The sequence below is a fragment of the Aulonocara stuartgranti genome (genome assembly GCF_965226115.1).
Source record: "Aulonocara stuartgranti genome assembly, chromosome: 7".
Classification (NCBI taxonomy): Eukaryota; Metazoa; Chordata; class Actinopteri; order Cichliformes; family Cichlidae; genus Aulonocara; species Aulonocara stuartgranti.
This window is the reverse complement of record NC_138945.1, coordinates 18,534,900-18,559,130: the sequence shown is the minus strand read 5'-3', so window position 1 is coordinate 18,559,130 and position 24,231 is coordinate 18,534,900. Positions and strand designations below refer to the sequence as shown.

The following is a 24,231-nucleotide window of genomic DNA, read 5'->3' as shown; positions in this document are numbered from 1 at the left end:
CACTGCACGTTTATTGCTGTTTATGGTGATTTTACAAGCTTTTTTAAGCCCTGTGAAAACTTTTTTTCAAATGACTGCATCAACCTTAAGTAATTCTTACTAAAAACAAATAAGTTAATCTAACTTGCCTCACTTTCTGGGGCAGCTGTGGCTCAGTAGGTACAGCAGGTCTTCTACTAATTGGAAAGCTGACTGCTCCAGCCAAAGTATCCTTGGGAAGGATACTAAACCCTGAGTTGCTCTCAGTGTGTTCATTGCAGTGTGAATGTTAGATAGAAAGCACTTAGTTTAGGGTATTGACATCACCCCACCAGATGGGCGGCGTTGGACATACTTTTTTTTTTTTTAAGTGTTACGTGCTTAAATTGACAGAAGAAAGTCAGAAATCTACTCTGTCATGAACAAAATTGTGTATTTTTCACCAAAAATGTAAACCTCATTTTGATTTATTGGGTTAATAACACTTATCCTTGTGCCATTTTGAAGTTTCGAGTAAACCATTTTTCAAAGAAGGGGAGTTACAATATGTATATATTCAGTTTTAGAAATCATATTCAGTGTTAATTGTAGCGTTAAGTGTTAACGCTAGCTTATATTCATAAACAACACTGCCATATGCAAAATTAGGGTGGCACTAGGGGTGGCCACCTCATGCCACCACAGTAAATCTGCCCTGATGGGATCTACAGTGACCTTGACCTCAAGTTCAAGGTCGGAGGTCAAGAGGATTTTGAAATTGATTCCATAGGCACGTCTACGAGGAGGCTGAGGGGTAGCACTGGTGGTCGCCGGTATTTTAAAGGGGCGATTTATTTCAGTAGGACATCACTTATGTAGACTGGTTGTAAATGCTTGTTTTACACAGTTTATGTAGCAAATTAAGGATAATAATAAGCCTTGTGGACTTCACTGAAATTTGCTGATAATTTAACTGTCTGAAGACTCTTTGGAATCACTGTGTCAAATCATGGTACGACTCTTACCATGTAAATACTGCAGAAAGGGAAAGGAGCCTTTATAAGCTTCTTGATTTCTTTAAATCTGAACAGAGATGTTGAACAGCTTCCATTGCCAAGACAGAACACACTCAAAGTTGCTGCCAACCTCCAGTGAGATTACACACTGTAATTCTTGCCAGTGTCTGCTGGCACAAATGTAACTTGTCTGAAAGTAAAAATCTTACAGAAATGTCAACTTAGAAAGATAGCCATTGTGTGTGTTGTAATAAATGTTGAGGCAGCCCTTTATTCACAGAAGCCTGGTTAGCTTTTAAAGGAGAAAGAAACCAAATCAGGGGACAAATACAAATAAGCTTGTAAAATACAACCAGTAAACTTGATTTATTCTCTGTCCCCCCCCCCTTTTTTTTTTATCATGTTCAGATTGTGCATACAAATAATATTTATGCTTCCGAGCACGCCACCATGTGATTACGTCATTTGTACAGGAATGAGGAGCTTGACATTTTGTTTGTCTCGGTTTCGCACAGCCACAGGTTGGCACAACTCACATGTGTCATTAGCTGCCATTACAAAAGCAAAATGCCAGGCTAACACGACACAATACAAAGCCTCGCTGAAATCGGTACGTACCATTTATACATATCAGCCAGCCGTTAAGCGATTAACATGGCACACAAGATCCCAACAAATCATTCCACTGTGGAGGAGCTGAATTACACAGCTGCTTACTAATCTAACTGGGGCTGCTGTTTGATTAGCAATTTAATTTGTTCTCCGGGGAACTAATTAAAGCGCACATCAGTAGGTGCGCAGAATCCACCCCCCGCACCCCCAAAAAACAAACAAACAAAAAGGCTGGAAATGCATTAGTCTGAAGCCATTTGTTCTCCATGAATATGCTGGGCATTGTAGTTTTTAGCAGGACTAAATAATGCATTTGTTTGGGACTATTTTCATCTGTGGACTGATACATTTTTGGCGATGCAAGTATTCACAGCGGCAGGATGCTGTATGTAGGATTTACAACAATGTTCATGTTTAGGCTGATGAACACGTCAACCGATGTGACAGTGGTGCATAATGGTTTTGCAACGTCAGAGGGAACAACAGAGGATATTTACAGAGTGGTCTATAGAAGAAATTTCATGTTGATTATTGTCTGCACAAAGAGCTCTTAAAACATGTTTTAATATAAAAACAAATGTCAAATTTAAGAAGTATCAAAACAAGCTGTTGCAAATGGTTGATACACGGAGTATCCTATTACTTCGGGGTCAACTTTAAGATTCTGGTTTTGACTTTTAGAGCTCTGGATGGACAAGCACTGACATACATCAGTGAACTTTTTCATCAATGCATCCCCAACAGGTCCCTGAGGTGATGTAATCAGGGCCTGCTGGCTGTACGTCATACAAGGATGAGAACGAAAGCCTTTGCATCAGTAACCCCCCAAACTCTGGAACTCCCTCCCACTGAGTTTGAGATCCGTGGACTTGGAAACATCTCATCTCTTTTAGCTTTTTTTGTTTTTTGGCAAGGTTGTTTTGTGGGGAAATCCCAGCAGATCAGCACTTTCTGAAAAACTCACACCAGCTGGTCGGGTTTGAACAACCACTTAAATCACCTTTCTTGTCCATTTTGATGTTCTGTTTGAACTTCAGCAGGTTGGCTGGACAAATATGAACTCAATAGAAGGGTTTAGTAGGATGAAAAAAGTTTAAAACTCAATCATTACTTTCAATGTGGTTTAATAAACAGTTTGATGATCCTGTCAGTACAAAGGCAGGGCATCTGACAAGAAGTAGTTGTGGTAAAAAAGTGAACATGTAGACTAAATACGCAAAGGTGGGAGTGCTGGAAAAGTACACAAGGGCAGGAATTGGAGATGGTGAGTTTTTAAAAGCAAAACAGGAAACAAACTTAAACTTAAGATGAATAATTATTTTGCATCATCTCATTTCCTCTTTAATAAATAGGCCCAACCAGCTTTTTCTTCCTAAAAGAAACTATTTTATCTTTCTCCTGTTTGAGATAGCTGGTCACACGTTTAACATTATTAACCGCTTAAAAAACAGAAGTCTGGCTGAGTTGATAACAATAGTGCCGAGAGGTTTCTGTTTTGATTTACATTTCTTTAAGTTCAAGATACCTCTGTGACTCTTAATTCAAGAGTTTGATGCCTTCATTTTTTGATGAACTATGAAGAACCAGAATTAAACATCTGACATATTTGGAGTGGAGACTGACCAAACAGCTCTGAGCCATTCCTCTGAATCACATCCAAAGAGTTTTTCTTCAGGAGTGCTTGCTGCTTAACTGAACAGTGCAACACAGAAGTAATAGCTTGAAGGAACAGAAATAGACTGCAGTCTTCATAATTTAGGCTATTCTTGTTCCCGATGGGTGTTTGGGGATAGCCTGAGGTAGGACCTGAAAAGTGAATCAAAAATGGAATGGGTCGTTTAAATAGGGCAGACGTTTCTTTTGAGCCGTGCAAGTCGTGAGGATATGCCTGAAGTATTTTCTCAGCAGTGTTCAGCAGTCACTTTGGGGAATAGAGGAAGAGAAGTGCATGAAGTTCCCTTAACAAGACAGAGAGCTTGTTCGTTGTTTCAACTAAACAGACGGATGCATGGATTTGTCACCAACACTGGGTCATATCGTGTTAACATACGGTGCATGTTTAAATTCCCCAGTCTGGCAAATGAAGCAAAAAACTGAATTTTAACATATTTTCCACAACAACGTTTCACTGTCATTTTACAGCAGAGTAAGGGGGACTGGGGAAACAAGTGATTCGTTTGAACATGTTAGAGTGATGACACTGATGATAGTGTCAAGGATGCTTTCAAAACTGATCGACTCATAAATAAATATATCAGTACTGTCAGATTTTAATCTATCCAGCAATAAAATCTGAGAAGCATGTCATCAGGACTGGCTTCATTTTACAGCATGACAATGATCCCAAGCACACTGCTAAAACAGTAACAGAATAGCTGGATAGAAGCGACACAATGGACCACCACTGGTCACAGATTGGCCTCCCCAGAGCATGGACCCCAACATTATTAAAGCAATGCAGGACCATCTTAACAGAGAAAAGAACAAAAGGTAGACAAAATCAAAAGAAAAGCTTTGAATGTCCAACAAGAAACCTGGAAAACTATTCCTTAAGACGAAACAAAGCTGAAAAAAAGTTGCCCAAGAGAGCTCAGGCTATGTTGGAGAATAAAGACGGTCGTACCAAATATTGACTTTCAGACTTGCTGGAAATGTGCAAACTGTTTTTGCCTTGTTTGCTGCATTTCCATGTATGTTTGCAAATTTCAATAAATCACTGCACATTTAACATTTTCCTAGCAAAATTTGCAATGACACGTACTGTGTGTGTCATTGCTTGTAATAGCTTCAGCCAAGGTTATGCCTTTGGCATCATTTGCATGTGTGTCATTATGTCTGCAAACACAATAGCTTGAAAAGTTTTGAGTAAATTCTGGTAAAACTTTGTAGGCTACAGAAGAGGTTCAGGGCCACTGGAAAAAGTGAGGATGTTTTTTTTTTTGTTTTTTTTCTGAGAATGCTGGAAAAGATGTAGCAGTCCAAATTGTAAATTATAACCAAGCTGAACTTTTTTTTTTTTTAATGCATTTTTTTTTTCCTTTTAAACAGAGTAGTGTTTGTCTTATTGTTTAAGTGCCCTATTGGCTCAATAAATATGCTACAAAGTAAAATTTTATATGTAAGCAATGAAACCATTTTCCACTGATCCATGGTCACAGTGGGGTCACTACAGCAGGTAGCTGTTCATGTTTGATTTGGCAACTTCACACTGGCCTTGCCCTTCCTAACTCAACCCCAAAGGGCTGGAATCAAACCAGCAACCTTTTGCTAGTCAAGTGAATGTGTTAGCCATTACAAGGTGTCACTATATTTCAAAGTAAGACATTTGACCATCACTTGTACATAAACACATTTTTATTCAGCCTGATATAGGTTACACATGGAAAAAAAACCAAGATACGAGAAAAAAAAAAAAAAAAAACCCAAAACAAACTATAGATCTACTTCCCTTTGTGGAGCTAATGGTGACACTTAAAAATCAGCTTCGGCGCTCACTTGACAGCTTCCAACATCAGCTGCCGCAGGCTTTGAGGAATAAGCATAATCACATGCTGCTACTGACCTGAGGATTTTTTCCTGTCTTGAGAGAAAAAAAAAAAAAAAAAGTCCACCCTCAGCACTCATTTTCTCACTATCTGATATGGAATGTTGTGTTGGGAAAAGTGGGGAGAAGGAAAATTTTAAAAAGGGTCTCCGCAACTGCAGAAAAGACCTGAAACTTGCTGAAAAAAAAAAAAAGAAAAAAAAATTACAAATCCCAGAATTCTGTTCCCAGGCTGCTACTATGCAAGAGGCATTAACAAAACACCTCGGTCCAAAGTGTGTTCAACAACAAAAGAATAACTCAAACCCACTGCTGTGCCACTTAAAGGTTGATATGAACAGAAACCATAACTTATAGCTTGTTAGTTCAGAAGGTTCATTAAATTTACACTGCTTACAGATCAGCTTTGGAGTCTAATATCATTATTATGAGGACTGGCAGAGACACAAAGCAAAACCCAATGAGGGAAAAAGACAGGGAAGGTCATTCATGATACTTAACTAGTGTTAGTCCTATTTTAACTTGTAAATTTAACAAAGTGCAATTTCATATTTATACTACATCATAACCAATTTTAGAAACTGTTCATTCTCTAGTCTATAACAATGAAAAATGGTCGACTCCACATCACCCCTAACAAAGCCATAATCAACCCACCCACCCCACCAGCTATAGTATCCATCAGAATATTTCTTTTAAAGGGAAGAAAAAAAAAAAAAAAAGGAATCACTAAGTACATGCTGCAATGACGCCCATCAATCTGTTTGAAACTTGAGCAAAGGCTCCTGTATTTGGCCCCTTGAAGCTCTTGCAACACACCGTTACTGTCAGCGCGAGTTTATAGTTAAAATATATATATTAATCTATCATTAAATAGTATGCCTCTTACACAGTCTTGCATGCACTGAAGAGCATTTTTAGGCAAGCTGTACAAGGAGGAGAGGCGTGGGGACGGACTTGCTCAGGCTGTAGGCTCCGGGCCAGGTCCAGGCACTCCTGCCACCTGTAAATATTTTTTTTGTGTTTGTTTGTTTTTTTGCCCTTTACTCCTTTGCAACCACGTCAGTCCAGGTGATGGTTCTCCAGTGTCGTTTTTGTGTTTACTTTTTATGCCATTTTTTGGTGGGGGGGGGGGGGGGGGGAGGGGTTGAGTGAACATTTGTTTGCGTCTGTAAATGGGAATGTATCTGTGTGCACGTGTGGTCCTAAACTCAGTTTCACAAATGAACTTTGTAGATCACTGAACTTTTGTTCCAAGCTTTCGTTGTCTGTTCCTGGAAGGAAAAAAGAAAAAAAAAAGAAAAAAAAAGAAAATTAGCAAACTCAAAATATTAGGAGACCCAGTCATATTTAAAGCACCAAACATTTCAATGGATCAACGGTCTTGCTAAGCAGGGAGCTACGTGACATGAATATTTTTGTCTCAAGCTCTCAGCGCTACTGAAGCTGAACTTAGCTTTGAAAGTGCTGAACAACACTCCTGTCAAATTTTCATTCAGTTAACGGCACAGTAGAAAGAAAACAGGAAGACCTCTAAATGTGTCACGTCTAATTAGCAACGAATTATTCCTGGCTTGCCAACATGTTAGCTGCTACCATCACCAAGTGTTTTAGTCAGGCCTCGATAATCACAGATGTAGAAAAGCGAGTGAAATGCCATTACCACCACCACAGTATCTTACCGTGCCTCTGATCTGGTCACTGTGTACTCAAACCACAAGATGTTTGGGATCAGGCTTGTGTCTCGTACCAGGAAGTACTCTGATATTGGCCTGTGAATTGTTTAAAAGAAAGAAAAATATGAACATTAGACAATAGATACTAGACCATTTTCATGCAACTCAGGCAGAGGATGAGTTGCCCTCCCCTGTGACACATGAAGGAAGCAGAAAATGAGAGAACTACTTACCATGCAGCTATTTTGGGGAATATTGGTGTCAGCACCTCTTGTGTAATAAAGAACCAGATTATGCCAATCGTACTACCGGCCACTCCACCGTAGAAAACCTGGCTCCAGGTGTGATACAACAAATAGACTCTGAAGAATGAGTAAGTAAGTAAGAGAAAAGAAGAAAAAAAAAAATCAAAATGCATTTTAAACCATTTCAAAGTGTTATCGGCTCAGCAAAAGTGATGCTGTTACAAAGGAAATCAAGTTCTTTGCAAAGTGTGAGCAGCCTGGTCAAATGTCATCTCTGAGTTTTACACCCACTACTGACATTCATGCTTCACAAGTTGAGACAGTTAACTTAAGTCCTTCATTTCATCAAATAATTGCCACCATCTAATTAAAAAAAAAAAAAAAAAAAAAAAAAAAAAAGTCAATATCTCAATTATTTATAGAAAAGAGAACATAAAAAGCACTATAAGAATATACAAGTATATCGAGTGTTGCTTATGCAATTTCTGGCAGAAATGCCAATACAGAACCACTGAGCTCTGCGTCCCCATCACATCAGTAATGGTTGCCAATTCAGGTCAAAACTTCCTTGACTTTAAATCGACTTCTGTTGAAATAACGCGTTTCTCCCTCCCCCCCCCCAAAGATCACCTGCGAGGGAAGCAGCTTCACTCTGTAACACTACTGAACAGTCATGAATGGACTAAAGTCCTAAACATACTCAACAAATAAAGATGGCTCATGAAAGTGCAGACTTGAATGGGCATCTGTAAACAGAGTACAGGCATGTAGTCTAGTGTCACAAATGATCACATAACATGCTGGGAACCTCCTGAACCAGCAAAAATAAATAAATAAATAAATAAAACAACCTTCCTGTTTATCATAACAAGGGCCAAGAAAACAGTTAATAAGAAAAAGGGCAAGGATGTGGTGTACAGTGCATGCATAAGACCTATATAATGAGGGTCAACTTTAGTAAAACAAGTACTAATATTACTGTTTGTTAGAGTACTCTTCTATGAACTTCAGATTTTAGCAATGATCTGGGATATGTGCAGAGGATAGGGATTGGATTTTACCTGCTGTATGACACTGATAAGGCTATGCCCAAGAGGATAATGGACAGTATGTGTCTCCACAGAAGGTCCACACATCGAGCATTGTTCGTTTGATGCATTCTGACGGGGAAAAAGAATAAATAATAATATACAGCAGTTTGGCACATTTTAAAGTTAAGGTGGAATAATTACTGATAGCCCAAACCATTCTTGTAATGACCTCAAATAACCAAACTGAGCACCAGATGAAAACTAGAAATGAAATGCTTGTTTGAGATGCACACAATACACATTGCATGTTTGCATTAGTCCTACTGCTAGACTAAATTCACTTTGTCAAGTAGCTGCTGCAATTTGAATTATTTCACAACTATGTTTCTATCATTAAACTTCCCCACACAACAACAAAATAACTCACCTTAAATAAAGGAAAAGAAAGAAGTAAACAACAAAGAACCAGATAAGCTGGGAATGACTGGAGGGCATCCCATACTCTGTGTGCACGGTTGTGTGAGCCCCTGCAGAGAGACAACAGAATCTTATAAACATTAATTTACAATATTGGTTTTATTTACAACAGTTCGGCTATGACAAACAAAACCCAAAAATTATTCAGTTTTTTTTTTAATCATGCATAAAGAAAACAATTAAATGCTCTTGTCCAAAAACCTGGAAGAAGAGGGAAAAAAAACAAAAGAAAAAGCCATTATTATCAGCCAATAAAACGTTTCTCCCCTTCAATGAAGTATTCATCAACCAAAAGTATAATACCATGTGTCTAACAATGTGTACGTCCCACTCTTAAACAGATGGAGCATTGGCACAGGATTTCTGGGTCAATGGCAGATGATCCCCTGGGTGCTGTGGGGTGGGGTCTTTTAGTGAGCTTTTTCCAGTTATTCCAGCAAATGATGATGATAGAATCCTGGGACATTTGGAGGCTGGATATGGCCTATTATTATGTTCCTGAGGAGTTTTTGTCAAGTAGTGAGGTTAGGACAAAATAAAAGATGGGTGTAGCCACTGGGCCACATCTATTATGTAGCCTCAAACTGAGTACTTTCACCAAGAGGATAAGGCAGGAGTGGCATGTTAGGTGGACTGCAACTACAAACTAAAGAGAAACGCCATCAGCCCAATATTCTCCATTTAATGAGGTGACCAGTGGTTTTTGTGTTGTGGCTGATCAGCGTATCCAGTGCAGGCACTGTTTTGGGTTTAGTAAAAGAATAAAACTACTCATAAAGCTGAAGTGGATATCGGCATTTTCTACAGGTACTTCTATTTAGCTCTAATTCAATATTTGACAAAACAAAAAAAATTTTGGACGAAAAAAAAAATAGATGCTATAAGCCAATTTTTATATTAAATTGGGGCTCTCGAATCATCTTGATGCCATCATCACACAGTTCGGAGATAAAGAGATAATAGCAAGATAAATTTGTAGTCTCAGGTTTCAGTGCTGTGCGCCTGAATAGATATTGTGGTTGATAGCAGAAGATGAACTCTAGCTACCGTTACATTTTTGTAATGCTTGCCCAACCCAACCTGCTATACATAAAAAAGAAAAAACTTGTTCCTTCACCCACCTGCGCATGGGCGCGGCTCTCTGAGAATGTGCTTCAGCAGCCAGTTCACTCCTTCATTCAGGAGAAGCCCTCCAAAGAAGGAAATCTAGTTTTATGAGAAAAAAATAAAAAAAGGCAATGCATGAGTGTTTGCATACTTCTGCCCTGTCTGACAATGCTGATCAAGTTCCTGTGAGACAATTGACAGTTTCACAGGCGGACTTTTAAATATTGTGCCCTTTCTAAAACCACAACTTTGTCAAGTACATGTGCAGGACTCACCGTGTGCAGTTCCCGTTTAAACACTATGAGTGTAACAAAGCCCACAAGAATTGCTATAGGGATGAGGCTGATGTAGGCCAGCAAGTGTCCCGTCAGATCATCTAAAACACATTAACAGATTACAGATATTAAATGGCACATAAACAGTAGAAGTCACTGGTGGGAGTGACAAGTTGTGTCTCTCAGTGAACCCGGATGACCAAGACACTGTGGCTACAAGAAGGAAGCTGGTGTGGTTAAGTAGCTAAGCCATATTTAAACTAACAGAGCACATTATTGGGTGCAACTCAAACATATACGTGCAATGAGATTCAGTCACACTGATCAGTATCAGGCCATGGGACTAGCTAGTATGTTAGCTACAATGCTGGCTACAATGCTTTCCGAGGAGTACCAATTTATTTCTACTGTAGTCATACCTTTTTTTTCCTATTTTTTAAATACTTGAGTTTGGCCAAATAACCGTTACAGTACACGGCGTATTAGCAGAGAGCGGAAAGAAAATACCGAAGACGATATAAAGACAGCTAGCAGGCTAACTAGCCTTCATTGTGGACATTGTGACAAACTGCGCATGCGACGCTGTCTCACAATTTTGCAGTCCGGGTTACATTTCCCGCTGTGTTGCTGGTTCTACAGCAGCTCACAATTTGGCAGCAACACCGACGGCCGTGTTCATTCAGCAGCAACAAAACACGCACTGCCCGAAAAATTACACAACAGCCAGTGTCGACAGAGCTTCAGCAGACACATAAAGACGCTAAGTGTACGTACCCTCGGGGAACTCTACGTGTGTCAAAGATATGGACCGCCATCGAGGTGGTGCCGAGCACTGCTCTTCCAACGCCATCTTACCCGGACACAACCGGGCAGTCCCACAGTGAAACGCCCAGACACGTGTCCAGCCAATGGAGAGCGGAGCTCAGCACTTAAACGTCCCCTGAGAGTGGAAGCGACGACCAATCCCAGCTGCAATCTGCAGACGAGCTATTTTGTCCATAGAGAAGAATTATTGAATGAACAAAAAAAAAAACAAAAAAAAACGGGCCGCCTACATTAAAATACCAAAAATGCACTCATTCAAAAACATGTATGATCTACAATTGTCTTAATTAATTTAAGGCATGAAATTAATAATAATAATTAATTTAAGGCATGAACCCAGACTATTGCTTACCCCTTGAATAACTGACCTAATTTGCATCTGAGATTTCTTTGTGTGTTAAAATATGAATTAATTTGAGCCAAATTGTCAAATGTCAAAACATAATTTAGTACTCTTAAGCTAACCTTTACAAAGGCTAAGGTATAAATTATCCTTACAGGAGACTTGATAAACTGTGACTAATACTGTATAGATCCATTATAAGCCACTTAAAAAGTGGAACTGTCATTCAAAACTAATTATACACTGACTTTAAGATTTTAAGGTAAACACAAATGCAAGTGGTCTGTGGATTTGTTTGTTTTTTAATATTTACTTGTGTTATTTTACTTGTTTTATTTGGAATAGATGCCTACTCCACCTTGTGTCCAAGAAGCAGATTATTTAATTTTTTTTTTAAAAACTGAAGTGTTTTGAAATATTTGTACATTTAGCCTTCACACAACACATAAATGTCATCTTAATTGCTAATAGGTGAATGGCAGGGCCAATATGGGGGTATCAGTGCATTTTGAATTAATTTCATTACTGATTAAGATTAATTTGAGCCTTTTCACTATCCTACACTTTACTGGCCCGCCATCATTCCTGAACAATGTTCAAAGCCAGAAGGGTTTATTTGAGAATATTAAACAACTAAACATGGGCGTAGCTTTCTATTTCTTGACCACAAGGGGCAAATCGCTGTGGTTGCAAAAAGACTTTAGTCCTACAGAAGTCTGTGGGAAAACTGCCTTCAGCTCTAACCCCTGTAAACACTTTCCTGATGATTTTATGGGCTCAGTCATTCCTTTTGTGTCATATTTGTGTCCATTTTGCAAATTTTTATCATTCTAAATGTCAGGAAGCCAGAAGCTCAGTGACTTATGCCTTGGAATTAACCAGCTGTTAGCCAATGAAGAGTGCAGCGGTCTTTACAAACCAGTCAGTGGTGCCAAGGTGCTGGGTAATGCTACTCCAGCACATAGGTTCCCACATTAACTATAGATGACCAGTCTCTTTCAGGTTATACGTGTGCAATATACAATAATGCCACACTTGCAGGGGATGTGCTCATGCCAAGGTTATTATAGTTAAATAAAGCTGAACTGAAAATGAAAACTAGATGTGAAAAATATTTTCCTTAACTAAAATAAAAACTAGATTTTCAAGAAAAGCTAAAAGTCACTGAAACAATTTTGCAAACAAACTAAAATAAAAATACTAATACAGAGGGAAAATTTGTTATCATAATTGAGCTGATGAGGCTTTAATAGACATGTTTATTGAAATTTTGGATGTCTAAAAGACTGAGAGTCAACTGCTTTCAAAAAAGTTCAGTTTTTTATTGCAATGATACTTCTACTGAGAATTCTAAATCTTGCATCTGGCATATGCACTCTATACAAAAGGGACTAAACCTAACACTGACACTAATAAAAACAAAAGTAAAACTAAACATTGTCAAGCAATGAAAAGTAAAAACTAAACTAAACTGAATTAAAACCAAAATACAAAACAAAATATAAACTAATTAGTAAATCCAAAACTATAAAACTCTGGCACAACCTGCTTTGTGTTTATTCTTTATAATATCTATGGTTAAATACTATAACTTGGAGCTATACAGTTTGGGGTTTTTTTGTTTGTTTTTTTAGGTATTTTGTACACCTTATTTATATCAAAGACATTATATAAAATAATCAGAACACCTGTATATTATACCACAATTTGCCAGTCAGTTTAACATAATTTAAATAAACTAAATTGCTTATAAAGTTCACACACAAACATCAATACTTCTCTAAAAGAGCTTTAACAATTAGTGATCATATAACCTTTGTCTGGCTGTTGTATTAGCCAAATGTATTTACAAACTCCGCTTGGTGTACCTCACCCATCCACAGGCGTAACTCTCATTTTATACAGGGGAGGGAAACAAATATTGCACAGAGGTTAATATCAAGATCATGGCTTATCTCTTAAAATTAGATGATTCAAATATTATAATTTTATTTTAAATTGGTTGCATGAGTTCATATTGGAAACAGCCTTAACTTTGAATACAAACTTTCAGGCTGTAAGACAAACCTGATCATAAATGCAGTGTAAGGAATTTTTGATTCCCATTTATGTCCTTTTTTTCAAAAATTAAAATGTCTTTCTTTTGGGATAAAAAGTAACAAGTTATCCAGACTTGTTATACAAAGTTATTGTAAGATTTGTGGCTTACTATTGAATCACTACAGAGCTTTTACCTCTTGTGTGCCGCCATCTCTTTCTTATTACTTTAAATAGTTTAAAAGGAGCAGCAAATGATGAAACAAAAACATTTTTGACTTTAAACTATGCCTGTATCCACCCGAGCAGTGCTATAATCGAGCTAAATGTTAGTAGATTTGTAATTTTGTGGTAGGTGCTAGTGTGTTAGCATGCTAGCTAATAATCGCTTGCACGTGAGGCCGATAAAAAAAATAAATAACATCAGTCTTGAAGGTTTTTAAAGGGTGGTAGCACCACGGACGCATATATCATCTTTTGACAAAATAAAGATAAAGTATGTAAGAACTGTACTTTTTAAATTCAGGACTTTTATAGGGGACAGTTACATGATGACAATAATCACCTGAACAATTGGGAATACTGATGATATTTGCCCTCTTTTGATGCTACTACTACTACTACTAATAATAATAATAATGATTTAAAATTCCTGACCAATATTTTAGTCACATTAGATTTTTTTCCTCTTATTATCTACTATGATCATGTACTTCCTTAAAAACCATCCATCCATCCATTCGCTGCCGCTTATCCTTTTCAGGGTCGCGGGGGGCACTGGAGCCTATCCCAGCTGTCATAGGGCGAGAGGCAGGGTACACCCTGGACAGGTCGCCAGTCTGTCGCAGGGCCAACACAAAGGGACAGACAACCATTCACACTCACATTCACTCGCACATTCACACCTAGTGACAATTTGGATTTTCCAATTAACCTATCCCCACAAGCTGCATGTCTTTGGACGGTGGGAGGAAGCCGGAGTACCCGGAGGGAACCCACGCAAAATTAAGCCAGTGTTTTTTGATATACCTATTCTAACAATATTCTTTTAAAACTCTCAATTAGAATGTTTGACTTTTGTGAAGTAAAATAAATAACTCAATATCATTTAACAAAAAAATAACATTTAATATGGAAAATTAAAATCAGATTAGTTTCTGCTGTTGATTAACAATAGAAAAGACAAAAGGCATGAGTAGGACACTTGAAACATAGCAGTGACTTTCAAAACAAAACCAATCTTTCTCTATAGTTTGGCCACCTGAAATTCTTGCATCAAATATATGTTAAGAAGACTCCATGCATAATTTTTTTTAAAATTAGAAATTCCTAAATATTGGTAATCTGGGATCTTTAAAACTTACAGCTAAAGGCTAAGCCTGGGTCTACAAGTAGCATTATACACTGATGTATTTCTGAGAAAAAGCAGACCAATCTATGGACACAAGACTAAACAGAAGCATTTTTCCATAACAGCATTTACCTGCATGACAAATAATGGTATAAAAATTACTAGAACAGTTAAAAGGGGAGAATTTGAACAAGATGGACACATAAACAAAACCTAGATAGCAGATTAACAATAATCATATGTATAGTGATCTGGGAAAGATAATTTCTCTACTGTACAACATTTATGTTCTTTATTATCAATAATATGTCAGTTTTTTGATGCAACAAATAAATCAACAGCTATTAAAAAAGGGTTATTGGACATTCTTGGATTTTTCTGCTAAAGTGCAAAATGCTCATCTGTCACAATGAGGAACCAAATGATTTTCTGTAAAAGCTCAATTTACAGTTTTGGTTCATGTTAGACAGAAACACCAAATAACCCTGCAAATACTGAATCAAAATAAAAGAAAATAAAAGCTCTTAATTTAAGAGACTTTGATTTGGATTATCACTGCCACAAGAAATACACTTGTATGGACTCATAAGATAAACTACTGACACTAAAACGGCCCAAAGTATTCAGAGAAATTTTTTTTCCTCCCCTCAGACAACTGTGCTTCTCTGTAAATAAATAATCTTTAAATTCAATTTCATGAAGACGATTTACTTTGTATATATCTGCGTATCAGAAATGCGCCTGTGCAGTAGTGGTGTAATCGATGCGATAATTGCGGAATAAATGCCATTCAATAACAAGTTCACAGTACTTTGGATAGCAAAGCAGACTCAGACGTTATCATCAGTGCACTTATGTGGATGACAGTCCAGCTGTACAATGCCCTGTTCTTCATTACAGATCTTTATAACATCAGAAATATCCTTCCTAAGAATACTAAATGGCAATGTTTCATTTAGAGGTTGTGTCACTGTTTACATATATTTTTTCTAAGCAAGATCTCCACAGGTGTCCACCTTCTTACACAAAAAAAACCCCAAAACAACCCCACAGCGAGCTTTTATCACTGAAAGTATAGATGTAAACAAAAACATAAATGATTCAGTAGGTGTGCTGTTAAGGTGTGATAGTGAGTGAGTGAGCAAACATGCACAGTGCTCGGGCCCCAACACTGGCTCACCTACTTTAAAGCCATTTTTAATGTTAACCAGTGAAACTGCCACGGAAAGACTCTACTGTTCATGTCGTGTGAACAACACAGCGCTACTGGTACCATTAGTAACACGTACTTTCCCTGCTAGGACAAGTGAGTAGTATCCACTTTGTTAAAGGCTTATTTGGTACAACTTGCGACTGGACACTTTTAGACCCAAATGTTTTTAAGCAATTAAACTGGGAGAATGTCTCAGATTCAGACTTTAGAATTAGCAAATACAAATCAAGAGAACTCAAGTCTTACATTGTTTATTGTCTTTAGCGTCTTCTTAAACTGTTGTGTTTTATGTAATAGTTTTCAGACAGGTATTTCACATCTCACACTCTTTTGTGTTTGGAGTGTTGTTTTGTTTTGTTTTTTGTTGCCATTTAAATCTGAATATTTGCGTTGTAATTTATAGAAAGTAAACCTTCATAATCCCTTAGCACATGCTTCTTCAAACACTCATGTTTACTGCAACTGTGAACACTGGTGTCAAACATGAGTAACATGCCAGAACCCTACACTATTTCAAGTCTTTTTGCATTCAACAGACTTTCTTGGTTTCACCACATTTTAAGCTCGATTGACCAAAAGTGGAGAAAATAAATAAAGACATTAAAGAGGATTTAAGGACAAGTGTGGAGACAAACCCACCCCATTTTGCATTAACCAGCAGCACTAATAATCAGTTGGCCAAAGTGCTCAAGAACTCTCAGGAAATCTCATCATTTTAAACATTTAAGCTTACTTAATTTAAAATAAAACACAAAATGCTGTTTCCCACACCATGATTCCCCTTAATTCCAGAGGTGATGAAGAGTTCTCTGAAAGCCCTCAATCCATGTGGAGTAAAAGTGTAGCGGGCACAGTTACAGTTTTCATGGGTTGGTAATGCTTCCCGTCAGGCCTGTTTTCAAGAACTCACCCAACAAGGCAAAGACAAGTCCTTGCACGTCTGTCATTACATGACTGCAGTCTGTATTCTCGATGACTACACAGCAGCAACATAAAAGAGGTGGGATCGTTACACTCACTCCTTAGTACAAGGACCAATGACTTTGTAGAACTAGTGAAAGTATGTCCTACTTAAGCCGTCATGTTTAATGAAACACGGATGAATAAATGAATAATGCTGGTTCTCAGTGTATCACAGGAGGATGATTCTTTCCAGTCTTAATATCGACACACTGTTCAGCTGTGACTTCTTGCTGTTCCCAACTCGTCAGCCTCTTTGCTGTTGGCTGGTACAAGGCCCAGTGAAGCTCTTTGTTACCCTACTCCTCCTAGTTGGTCCCTGAAGAGCCCTCTTGGTCACTGGGCAGGGCACCGTTGATCTCAAGAAGGCTATCGATTCCCAGATACCCAAGTAAAATATCACTTCGGCGGTGAGAAAGGTTCAGGATGTCCTCGGCCAAACACTGTGGAGAGGTGAAGCGGACCTTGTCGTGGTCAAACATATCCTTAAGGTACTGCACGATTTGTTGCTGCAGGTGAAAGGAGAGAAAACAAAATGAAAAGATGGTATGATAATGTGTGTGTTGTTAAGCCACGTGAAGACAACTTCATGTGGCTTAGTTAGCTCTGAGCCACATGAATGCAAGTTCCCCCATCATTGTTACTGCAGCTACTACTACTTTGACTGTAAAGGCTCTTGCATGTAATGATGTCTGTGGCTCAGGAGCTGCTACTTAAATCTAAAAAATATTGAAATTAGGTTTGGCACAAACTGTATATAAATGTGCTCTAACAAAGCAGCAGGCAAAGAACCTTTAGAGTTGCATTAAAGGAAATGTAGGTTTAAGAGTTTCACTCTGACTCTTTTCTTCCAACACTGCACTTCTATAAAGTTTTATAACCCGATTAAAGAAAGTATCTCGCAGCATCTTGCATCCTCTGCTGTACATCTCACTATACAATTGTATAAATTATACATTTAGTGTCATGTGCTGTAAGAATTGTAGAGTTGTACATTATGCTAGTGGTTTTCCTGCACAGAGGATAGTGTCTGCTTGCACTGAAATATTTTTAAACCATATACTCTGTATGGCCTCACCTTAAAAATTGTGCACACTTCACTCAGGTGCTGCCGGGGTCCTAAAAAGCCAAAAGCTAAAACTGGGCTTACATGCTCAGATATGGCATAGAAGTGGGAGATAAATCCATCAGGAACCTGGAGAGAGCAGAAGAACAAGCTATCAGAATAAACAAATTTTTTTAGGTTTAAATAAAGCTGTTAAAAAGTATTAATTTCTAAAACTAGTATAAACTCACCATAAGAAGACGCCTTTTGGCTTTTAGGACAGACCAGCAAGCAGTCGCCAAAGCCTGCCAGAAAATTAAAAACTATTATTAGAGAAACCGTTATAAGCATGTTGGTGGAATATGGAGTAAGTGTCTGTGCTGATGCATGTGCATCATATTAACCGTTTCTTTAAAGCTGTCAGAGAGCCAGCGATTCCTCAGCACAGCCACCACAGAGGCAGGAGGACTCTCCAGGTCTTCGAATGCATCCATCAGGATGAAGTCCAACACTATGTCGAAAAAGTTCATACAAACCACCTGCAATGTTCAGGAAATGTGGACCATGAGGAATGGTGAAGGCATTATTTATTTATTTTTAGCAGCAGTAATGTTTTGAACTGCTGTGGCATCAGGCATACCTGACTTGGAACACATAAAGGACTAGATAGTGTTGTGCAACTGTTGTACAAGAAAAAAAACTTCTGTATTTTTTTCTTATCTACTGTGGTGACATGGAGGTTTGTAAGAGTGGGCTCCTGGTCGGTCTGTTTCAGATATACACACACCCAAGCATGTGTGAACATGTCCTATGGATAGTTTGAAGCTATACTACTGATGAACAGCTGGTGGCAGCAATGTGCAACATATTAAAATTATGTACATCTGACTCAAAGAGCTCAAAGAGCTGAGCACACTGTCATGTGTGTTGGTCATGAGTGGGTTATATCTGTCACAGAGAAACTAAAAAAATTAAGCAATCGGTCCCTTTAAATATTTTCACTAAAAAACCAAAAAGCAACAAACAAACAAAAAAAAAAAATACAAATGTTAACTGATGTTTGCAATTAATAGCTACTGATTGTATTCACTTGTCACATTCATGCTTACCGTAAACACACATACACTATCACATTGATGTGATGACTTGAATAACAGCATGATTACTCACTCCTCGACCCTCCAGCTCCATCTTAGTGATGGGCCACGTTTCCTCTCTCTGAGTGTACAGCAGCATGTCTTCATAGCTTTCTAGAAAAGCTTTGGGGCTCTGAGATGAAGCAAAAGATCAAATGAGATCAATTAAAATAAATAATTACAGTTCTTTAAAATTGTCCAAAAGGACATTCATAACTGAGGATCCAGTGAGGAGTATTTTACCTTGTTCGCCTTTATCATTAAACCAACAATCATTTGCTTTCCGGTCTCCATGAAAAACGTACGATGGGTTTCATCTAACAATAGGATCTGGAAAAGAAAAGCATCACTGGTTTAATTTCTGTAGTAATTTGGTTTTAAACATGTATATACGTATGAAGTGTGGGTTTGCTGAAACCAACCTGGAATGCTTGCCTCACACAGTGAAGCTTGGCAAGGAAGTCTTGGTCACTATAACATTCAAGTAGTTCAGTCCTGGTAAACACAGAAAGATTTATTTAAGTCAACAAAGGCTCATGCTTCTCTTGGCTGCTGTGTATTGGAGTATAAGATGTTTTGTTTTTTAGCACCACTATTACCTTTTGTTAAAATGTGCATTTTCACATCCAAAAAGTAACACCAGCATTAATTTGGAGTCTAAAAAAAAAATTCACTTTTTGCTCAGTTTTGGTCTCCACCAGTTTAACTGCTAAAGGCTTTTTGATGTTTGACAATTAAACTGCGTTTCTCAGTAGTTTTAGTTGAAAGTCTATGAGGGACCACAGATACAACAGACAGTGACTCATATGACATTATCTACAGTAATATATACTATTTTTATAAAAGTATTTGTCAGTGCATCTTTAAGTATACAAATAAAAATGCCTCACATAACAGTTACCTCAGGGTCCTATAGGCCACTTTGTCTTCATGGACCAGAGACAGGGCTTCTTCATAAAGGGCTGCTGGCTGATAGACCTCCCCTAGAGACATGGGATCTAACAGCTGCACATAAACACAAATACCTCAGTGCACAGCCTGTATGTGTGTGTACACAGATGAATACACGAGTGAGGGGGAGGTTTTTTGAAGGGTCTGGAGTGTACTGTGTTTTCTGACGGTCGGTCTTTAGAGGGCAGGGGAAAGAAGCTCACCTCCGCAGCCGAAAAGAAGGAGTCATCAGAAGTGACAGTAGTAGCATCGTCCTCTTGCAGTCTATGGAAACTTTCCACTTGAGGCAAGATTAGCGTTCCTTCACTTTCTGCCAAACGAACAACACAAGCTAACTGCCAGAGCCAGACCGGAAGCACACATATATAGCTCTAAGCAGTGACAGAGGCCAAGAGCCAACAGTCGAAATGTATGATCTTTGATTAATAATATTTATATTGTCTGATAGGGTCACACAGAAATTCTTACCAAAGTCTGCCAGCACATTGTCTGCTGGGATACTGCTCCCAAAATCCTCCTGTAGGTGATACGCTCTGTGCAGTAGTGTCTCTAACTTCTCAGCAAACACTTTATTTTGGGCTTCACCCTGTAAAATAAAAATAATAAAGATACCACTTTAATATTATATAATAAATAACCCAAGAATTAGTTTATTTAGTTAAATTAAACTGGCACTGGGCTCTAATCCAGGAGGCAGACTAAGCGAAATTGATCAGCTTTTCTGGAACCGCATCACATTTTATAGTTAAATTTAATCATTTTATTTTATTTTTAATAAATAAAAGTCTTGCAACAGTTTATGACCAGTTCTTTTTTTCTATAATTATTAGGCAGTTGTTTAATGCACTGATGTGTTGCAACAACATCAGGTAAAGTATTTGATTATTTCTGCCTTTTGAGGGATAAAAATGCTTTATAAGATTAACAGGAAATCTCAGCTTTAATGTTCCCCAGTGTAACCATTTATATTCTGACCTCAGCCTTCACTGAAAGATGACAGCTCTCCAGCAGCTATAGCAGAGATGATTTACTGAGTTACTTTTCATAGTGAGAGTTCAGTCACAGTCCCACTGTGCAAGTGGACTCCAATGCATATCTGGTTTGGGAAACGACAAAGCTTATGATAGTTGATAAACTGAAGCCAACGATAGCTTCAGGTGGTTTGGAGTCACTCCCATCTTAGACCCACAGAGTGATTTGAGTGATCTTCAGTGGAAAATATGTTGAGGTTCAGACTTTGAATTTCAGACATTGTATCTTTCAAAATGTTGCTTGACATCATTTAATGACTAGCAATCCCACCACACACTGGTAATAACAGTTTAATAGTTACCGTGGTAACGTCTCCACATGTTGCTCCCTGCAGAGCCAGGCTGTTGTTGCTGGATGTTGAGTGGGGTTGATGGCGAATATTCAGTGCCTGTTCCCACTTTCGCAGAGCCTCATCAAACAGCTCCATGCCTAACAGGAAGCGAAAAATTAGATTCAAATCCCAACGTTGTCTGCAGTTTTGCCCCGTCTTAAATGTAGCACACAACAGTTCAATTCACACATGGGCTCAATCAGATTTTACATAGACTAAAACCAGTTGTATGTCGGTCCAATTCATTGAAAGATTTTATTACTCACATAAAGTTCCCCAGTTAATTAAAAGAGAAATTAAAGGCTGCAGTGCATGTGCAAAAACAGTTTTAAGCACATTACTCTTGAGTTGAAAAATAATGGTACTGCACTACAAGTACCAGTGGCACAGAGCTACAGGAACTGGCATTTTTGCATTAAATTGATACGGATTAATATTGGTTGCAATGTAATTATAGATAGCTTGTGCTCTAATGTCAGCATGAAATAGTAAAAAGACCCAAAAAAAAGTGGCTTTACGCTGTTTTTATATTAAACAATAAAAACAACAACAACAACAAACAAAAAAAACAAAACATGAGTTTTAGTGAATACTTACCCATTAAATAGAGATTCTCTGCATTAGCGTCCTCTACCGCCCCTGACTCTTCCACCACAGGCTCTGCCTCCCAAGGTGTGGATGGATTGGCAGACTGATTTGGAGAGCTTGGGACTCGCATCTAAGCCAGAAATGAGCATCCAGACACATATACACCCAAAGATGGTGAAAAAAATAAATAAATAAATAAGTCAAAGATAAAGCAAACATGACAAAAAAAAAGTATGAAACTTACAGATGCCAGGCTGTGTGATGAACTTGAGTGTTTACTGGGAGCCAGGGAGGAAATTCCACTCATCGTATCATTGCTTCGAGTGCTGGGACTCATCATCTGTCGACCAGTAAATGGGGCTGTCCCAAAGGAAAAACATTTCCTCACTGAATGTTTCACAGCAACCACTGCTGAAAGACACTAAACAGCGTCCCCCTCCCCTAAAAAAGAAACATAATATTCTGTCTTCACACCTCTCTTTAATGATGAGGGCCGTCCTGTCTTCATGAGCGACTCTGGTATTCCCACTGTCTTCTGGCCATCCTTTTCTTGTGTTCCCTGCTTCCTCTTTCTTCCTCGCCTTTTTAAATGATGAGCAGTGAGAGCTAGAGCCACACTGCCCAGTGCTGTGGCAAACAGCACCTTCTTCAGGCTAGGTGTAAGCCTCAGCTGGGAAAATATGGACTGACAGCAGAAGAAGCAGTGAGGATACGACCAAACATAGTGTACACTCTGTGTGTGCATTTGTATAAAGGTGTTTACCTGCCCAAATGTGGAATAGAGAAAGACGGGTATCTCTGCTACAGTCATGGCCAAAGCCTGAGCGATGGACATCCCTTCTCCTCGTCTCATTGACATCTCAGGAATTATAATGCCTTCAGGCCACAGCAAAAATTAAGTTTCCCCTCTGGTCTGAGATCAGCCAGCTCAGGACCTGCTGATGAACCATCCGTAATCAACCACTCTCTCATCCAGTGGCTAACTGCAGTCTTGTTGTTCTACAACAGATAGGGCACAAGGTTTGTACCTAAGTGTAGGTGCTTCTAACTGCACAGCCATTATAATACCAGCTATTAGTAGAAACTATTTTCACTGTACCACTCTCCAGACAAAAACTTAACTTGTACAGGTTTATGGTTTGACCTGGAAGGAGAGCAGACTGACACTCTGCCAGCTACTACTTAACCAGTCTGGAGTGTCTGGTATGCAAATAGGCAACAAGCACGCCATTCAACATACTGTACGAGACAAAGCCTAACAAAAGATAGTAGTTGTGGCTTCAACATGAGAAACTGGTTGACTTTCTACGTCTCTGAAGCAAACTAGTGTACATAAAGCACAACTATGTTCCATGCAGACTTAAGTTATTGAAAACAAGGCTGCTAGTTGAAAGAACTTTGACAATATGTTAAAGCGAAAGCTAGCTGTTAGCCAGTCCAGGAAGCAGAAGACAGTAATTTCAACTGACACAAATTATTTTAGAGCTTTCCCCATAAATTCAGCAGCAGGGTTTATGTCTTTCTTTAAAGCTCAAGTCAAGGACAGCTAAATATTAGCACTAGCAAAGATGAAACTATCTTTTTAGATGAGCATATGCTAACGTCAGCTAGCTTATTCGGCTAGCCTTATCTGTCAGTCTGCATCATAGCATCACCAGGTCAAGCTGGCTTCAGAGCAAAGTCTGTGAGCTGACAGCTCACACACTTCAAGGCGGCTTTGTGTGCAGCTTCCCCAGAGGCACAACTAATAACATAATCCCTGCGTAGGTACATACCGTGATCATCCGAGGCTTCAAGGAAGGACATCCCCGTGTCACAGTCAGTGAAAGTCGCACGGTGGATTCTTTTTTTTCCCCAAGGCCCTACGTAGTTAACGCAAGAATACCGACGCGGACACGGGCCAGTCGGGTGAGGTGTGAAGACAGTTACCTATTTCTTGACGAATCAGATAAAAGAGTAGGCGGGGCAAAGACTTTTCTAATCCAATCAGATATTAGTTCTTGAAATATCGTCACTCTATCCTGATCAAACAGAGGGGAAATACTGCTAGAAAGTTCAAGGCGGTGTATATACTTTATAATTAAAAACAATGCTAAAGGGACATAAATGGGTTACGTTTATTGAATAATTATATTCTTAATTATATGCTAAAGGCCATAACATTGGAGTCAGGCTACCAGAATAGTATAACGAGAAAAAGTATTGAGACGGCGTAGTTTAACCATCTGAAATAATGTTTATAAATTACTTTCCTTCTATTGTGGGAAAGAAAATTTACGAGGGGTACTGGAACGTCGCATGGACGGCTACTTTAAAGTAACCAAAAGTATTGAGAAGACTGCTTCCGGTTTTGGCATGTTTCTTTCAGAATAAAGGCGTGACTGCCCTCCGCATGTCTAATGTCATTATATGAATTTAAATACTAACAATAAAAACGTATACCATCATTGTTTATATAGTTAAATTCATAGTTATTAT

The 24,231-nt window shown here is 38.5% G+C and overlaps 2 protein-coding genes across 3 annotated transcripts; both read right to left on the bottom strand.

Annotated features, from left to right (window-relative positions):
* Positions 1–6,267: 6,267 nt before the first annotated feature.
* On the bottom strand, positions 6,268–10,852 carry dolpp1 (dolichyldiphosphatase 1). The gene is made up of 8 exons (XM_082542043.1): positions 10,716–10,852; positions 9,942–10,042; positions 9,681–9,765; positions 8,510–8,609; positions 8,113–8,211; positions 7,040–7,168; positions 6,813–6,902; positions 6,268–6,404 (listed from the first exon to the last, which is right to left on the bottom strand). The coding sequence occupies exons 1-8, from the start codon at positions 10,789–10,791 to the stop codon at positions 6,368–6,370; spliced, it is 717 nt and encodes a 238-aa protein (XP_082398169.1). The 5' UTR covers positions 10,792–10,852; the 3' UTR covers positions 6,268–6,367.
* A 5,093-nt stretch (positions 10,853–15,945) lies between these two features.
* Positions 15,946–23,678, bottom strand: miga2 (mitoguardin 2). 2 transcript variants are annotated; one of them, XM_082539636.1, is made up of 16 exons: positions 23,529–23,678; positions 22,517–22,688; positions 22,228–22,438; positions 21,998–22,113; positions 21,763–21,883; positions 21,136–21,263; positions 20,271–20,388; positions 20,006–20,112; positions 19,753–19,856; positions 19,274–19,346; positions 19,095–19,181; positions 18,886–18,984; positions 18,120–18,254; positions 17,967–18,020; positions 17,749–17,865; positions 15,946–17,179 (listed from the first exon to the last, which is right to left on the bottom strand). In XM_082539636.1, the coding sequence occupies exons 2-16, from the start codon at positions 22,610–22,612 to the stop codon at positions 16,979–16,981; spliced, it is 1,767 nt and encodes a 588-aa protein (XP_082395762.1). In that variant the 5' UTR covers positions 22,613–22,688; positions 23,529–23,678; the 3' UTR covers positions 15,946–16,978. The 2 variants fall into 2 exon arrangements, with proteins under 2 accessions (XP_082395762.1, XP_082395761.1); XM_082539635.1 differs by having other exon boundaries at positions 22,517–22,752; positions 23,529–23,677.
* Between the last annotated feature and the right edge of the window lie 553 nt (positions 23,679–24,231).

Coding starts and splice junctions, on each gene's coding strand:
- miga2 (XM_082539636.1), bottom strand. CDS start 22,612: ATGTCAATGAGACGAGGAGAAGGGATGTCCATCGCTCAGGCTTTGGCC. Junction 21,884..21,997: donor CATCACACAGCCTGGCATCT/GTAAGTTTCATA, acceptor TTTCTGGCTTAG/ATGCGAGTCCCAAGCTCTCC. Junction 20,389..21,135: donor CATGTGGAGACGTTACCACG/GTAACTATTAAA, acceptor TTTATTTTACAG/GGTGAAGCCCAAAATAAAGT.
- dolpp1 (XM_082542043.1), bottom strand. CDS start 10,791: ATGGCGTTGGAAGAGCAGTGCTCGGCACCACCTCGATGGCGGTCCATA. Junction 10,043..10,715: donor ACACGTAGAGTTCCCCGAGG/GTACGTACACTT, acceptor AATGTGTTTTAG/ATGATCTGACGGGACACTTG. Junction 6,405..6,812: donor GTGACCAGATCAGAGGCACG/GTAAGATACTGT, acceptor TTTTCCTTCCAG/GAACAGACAACGAAAGCTTG.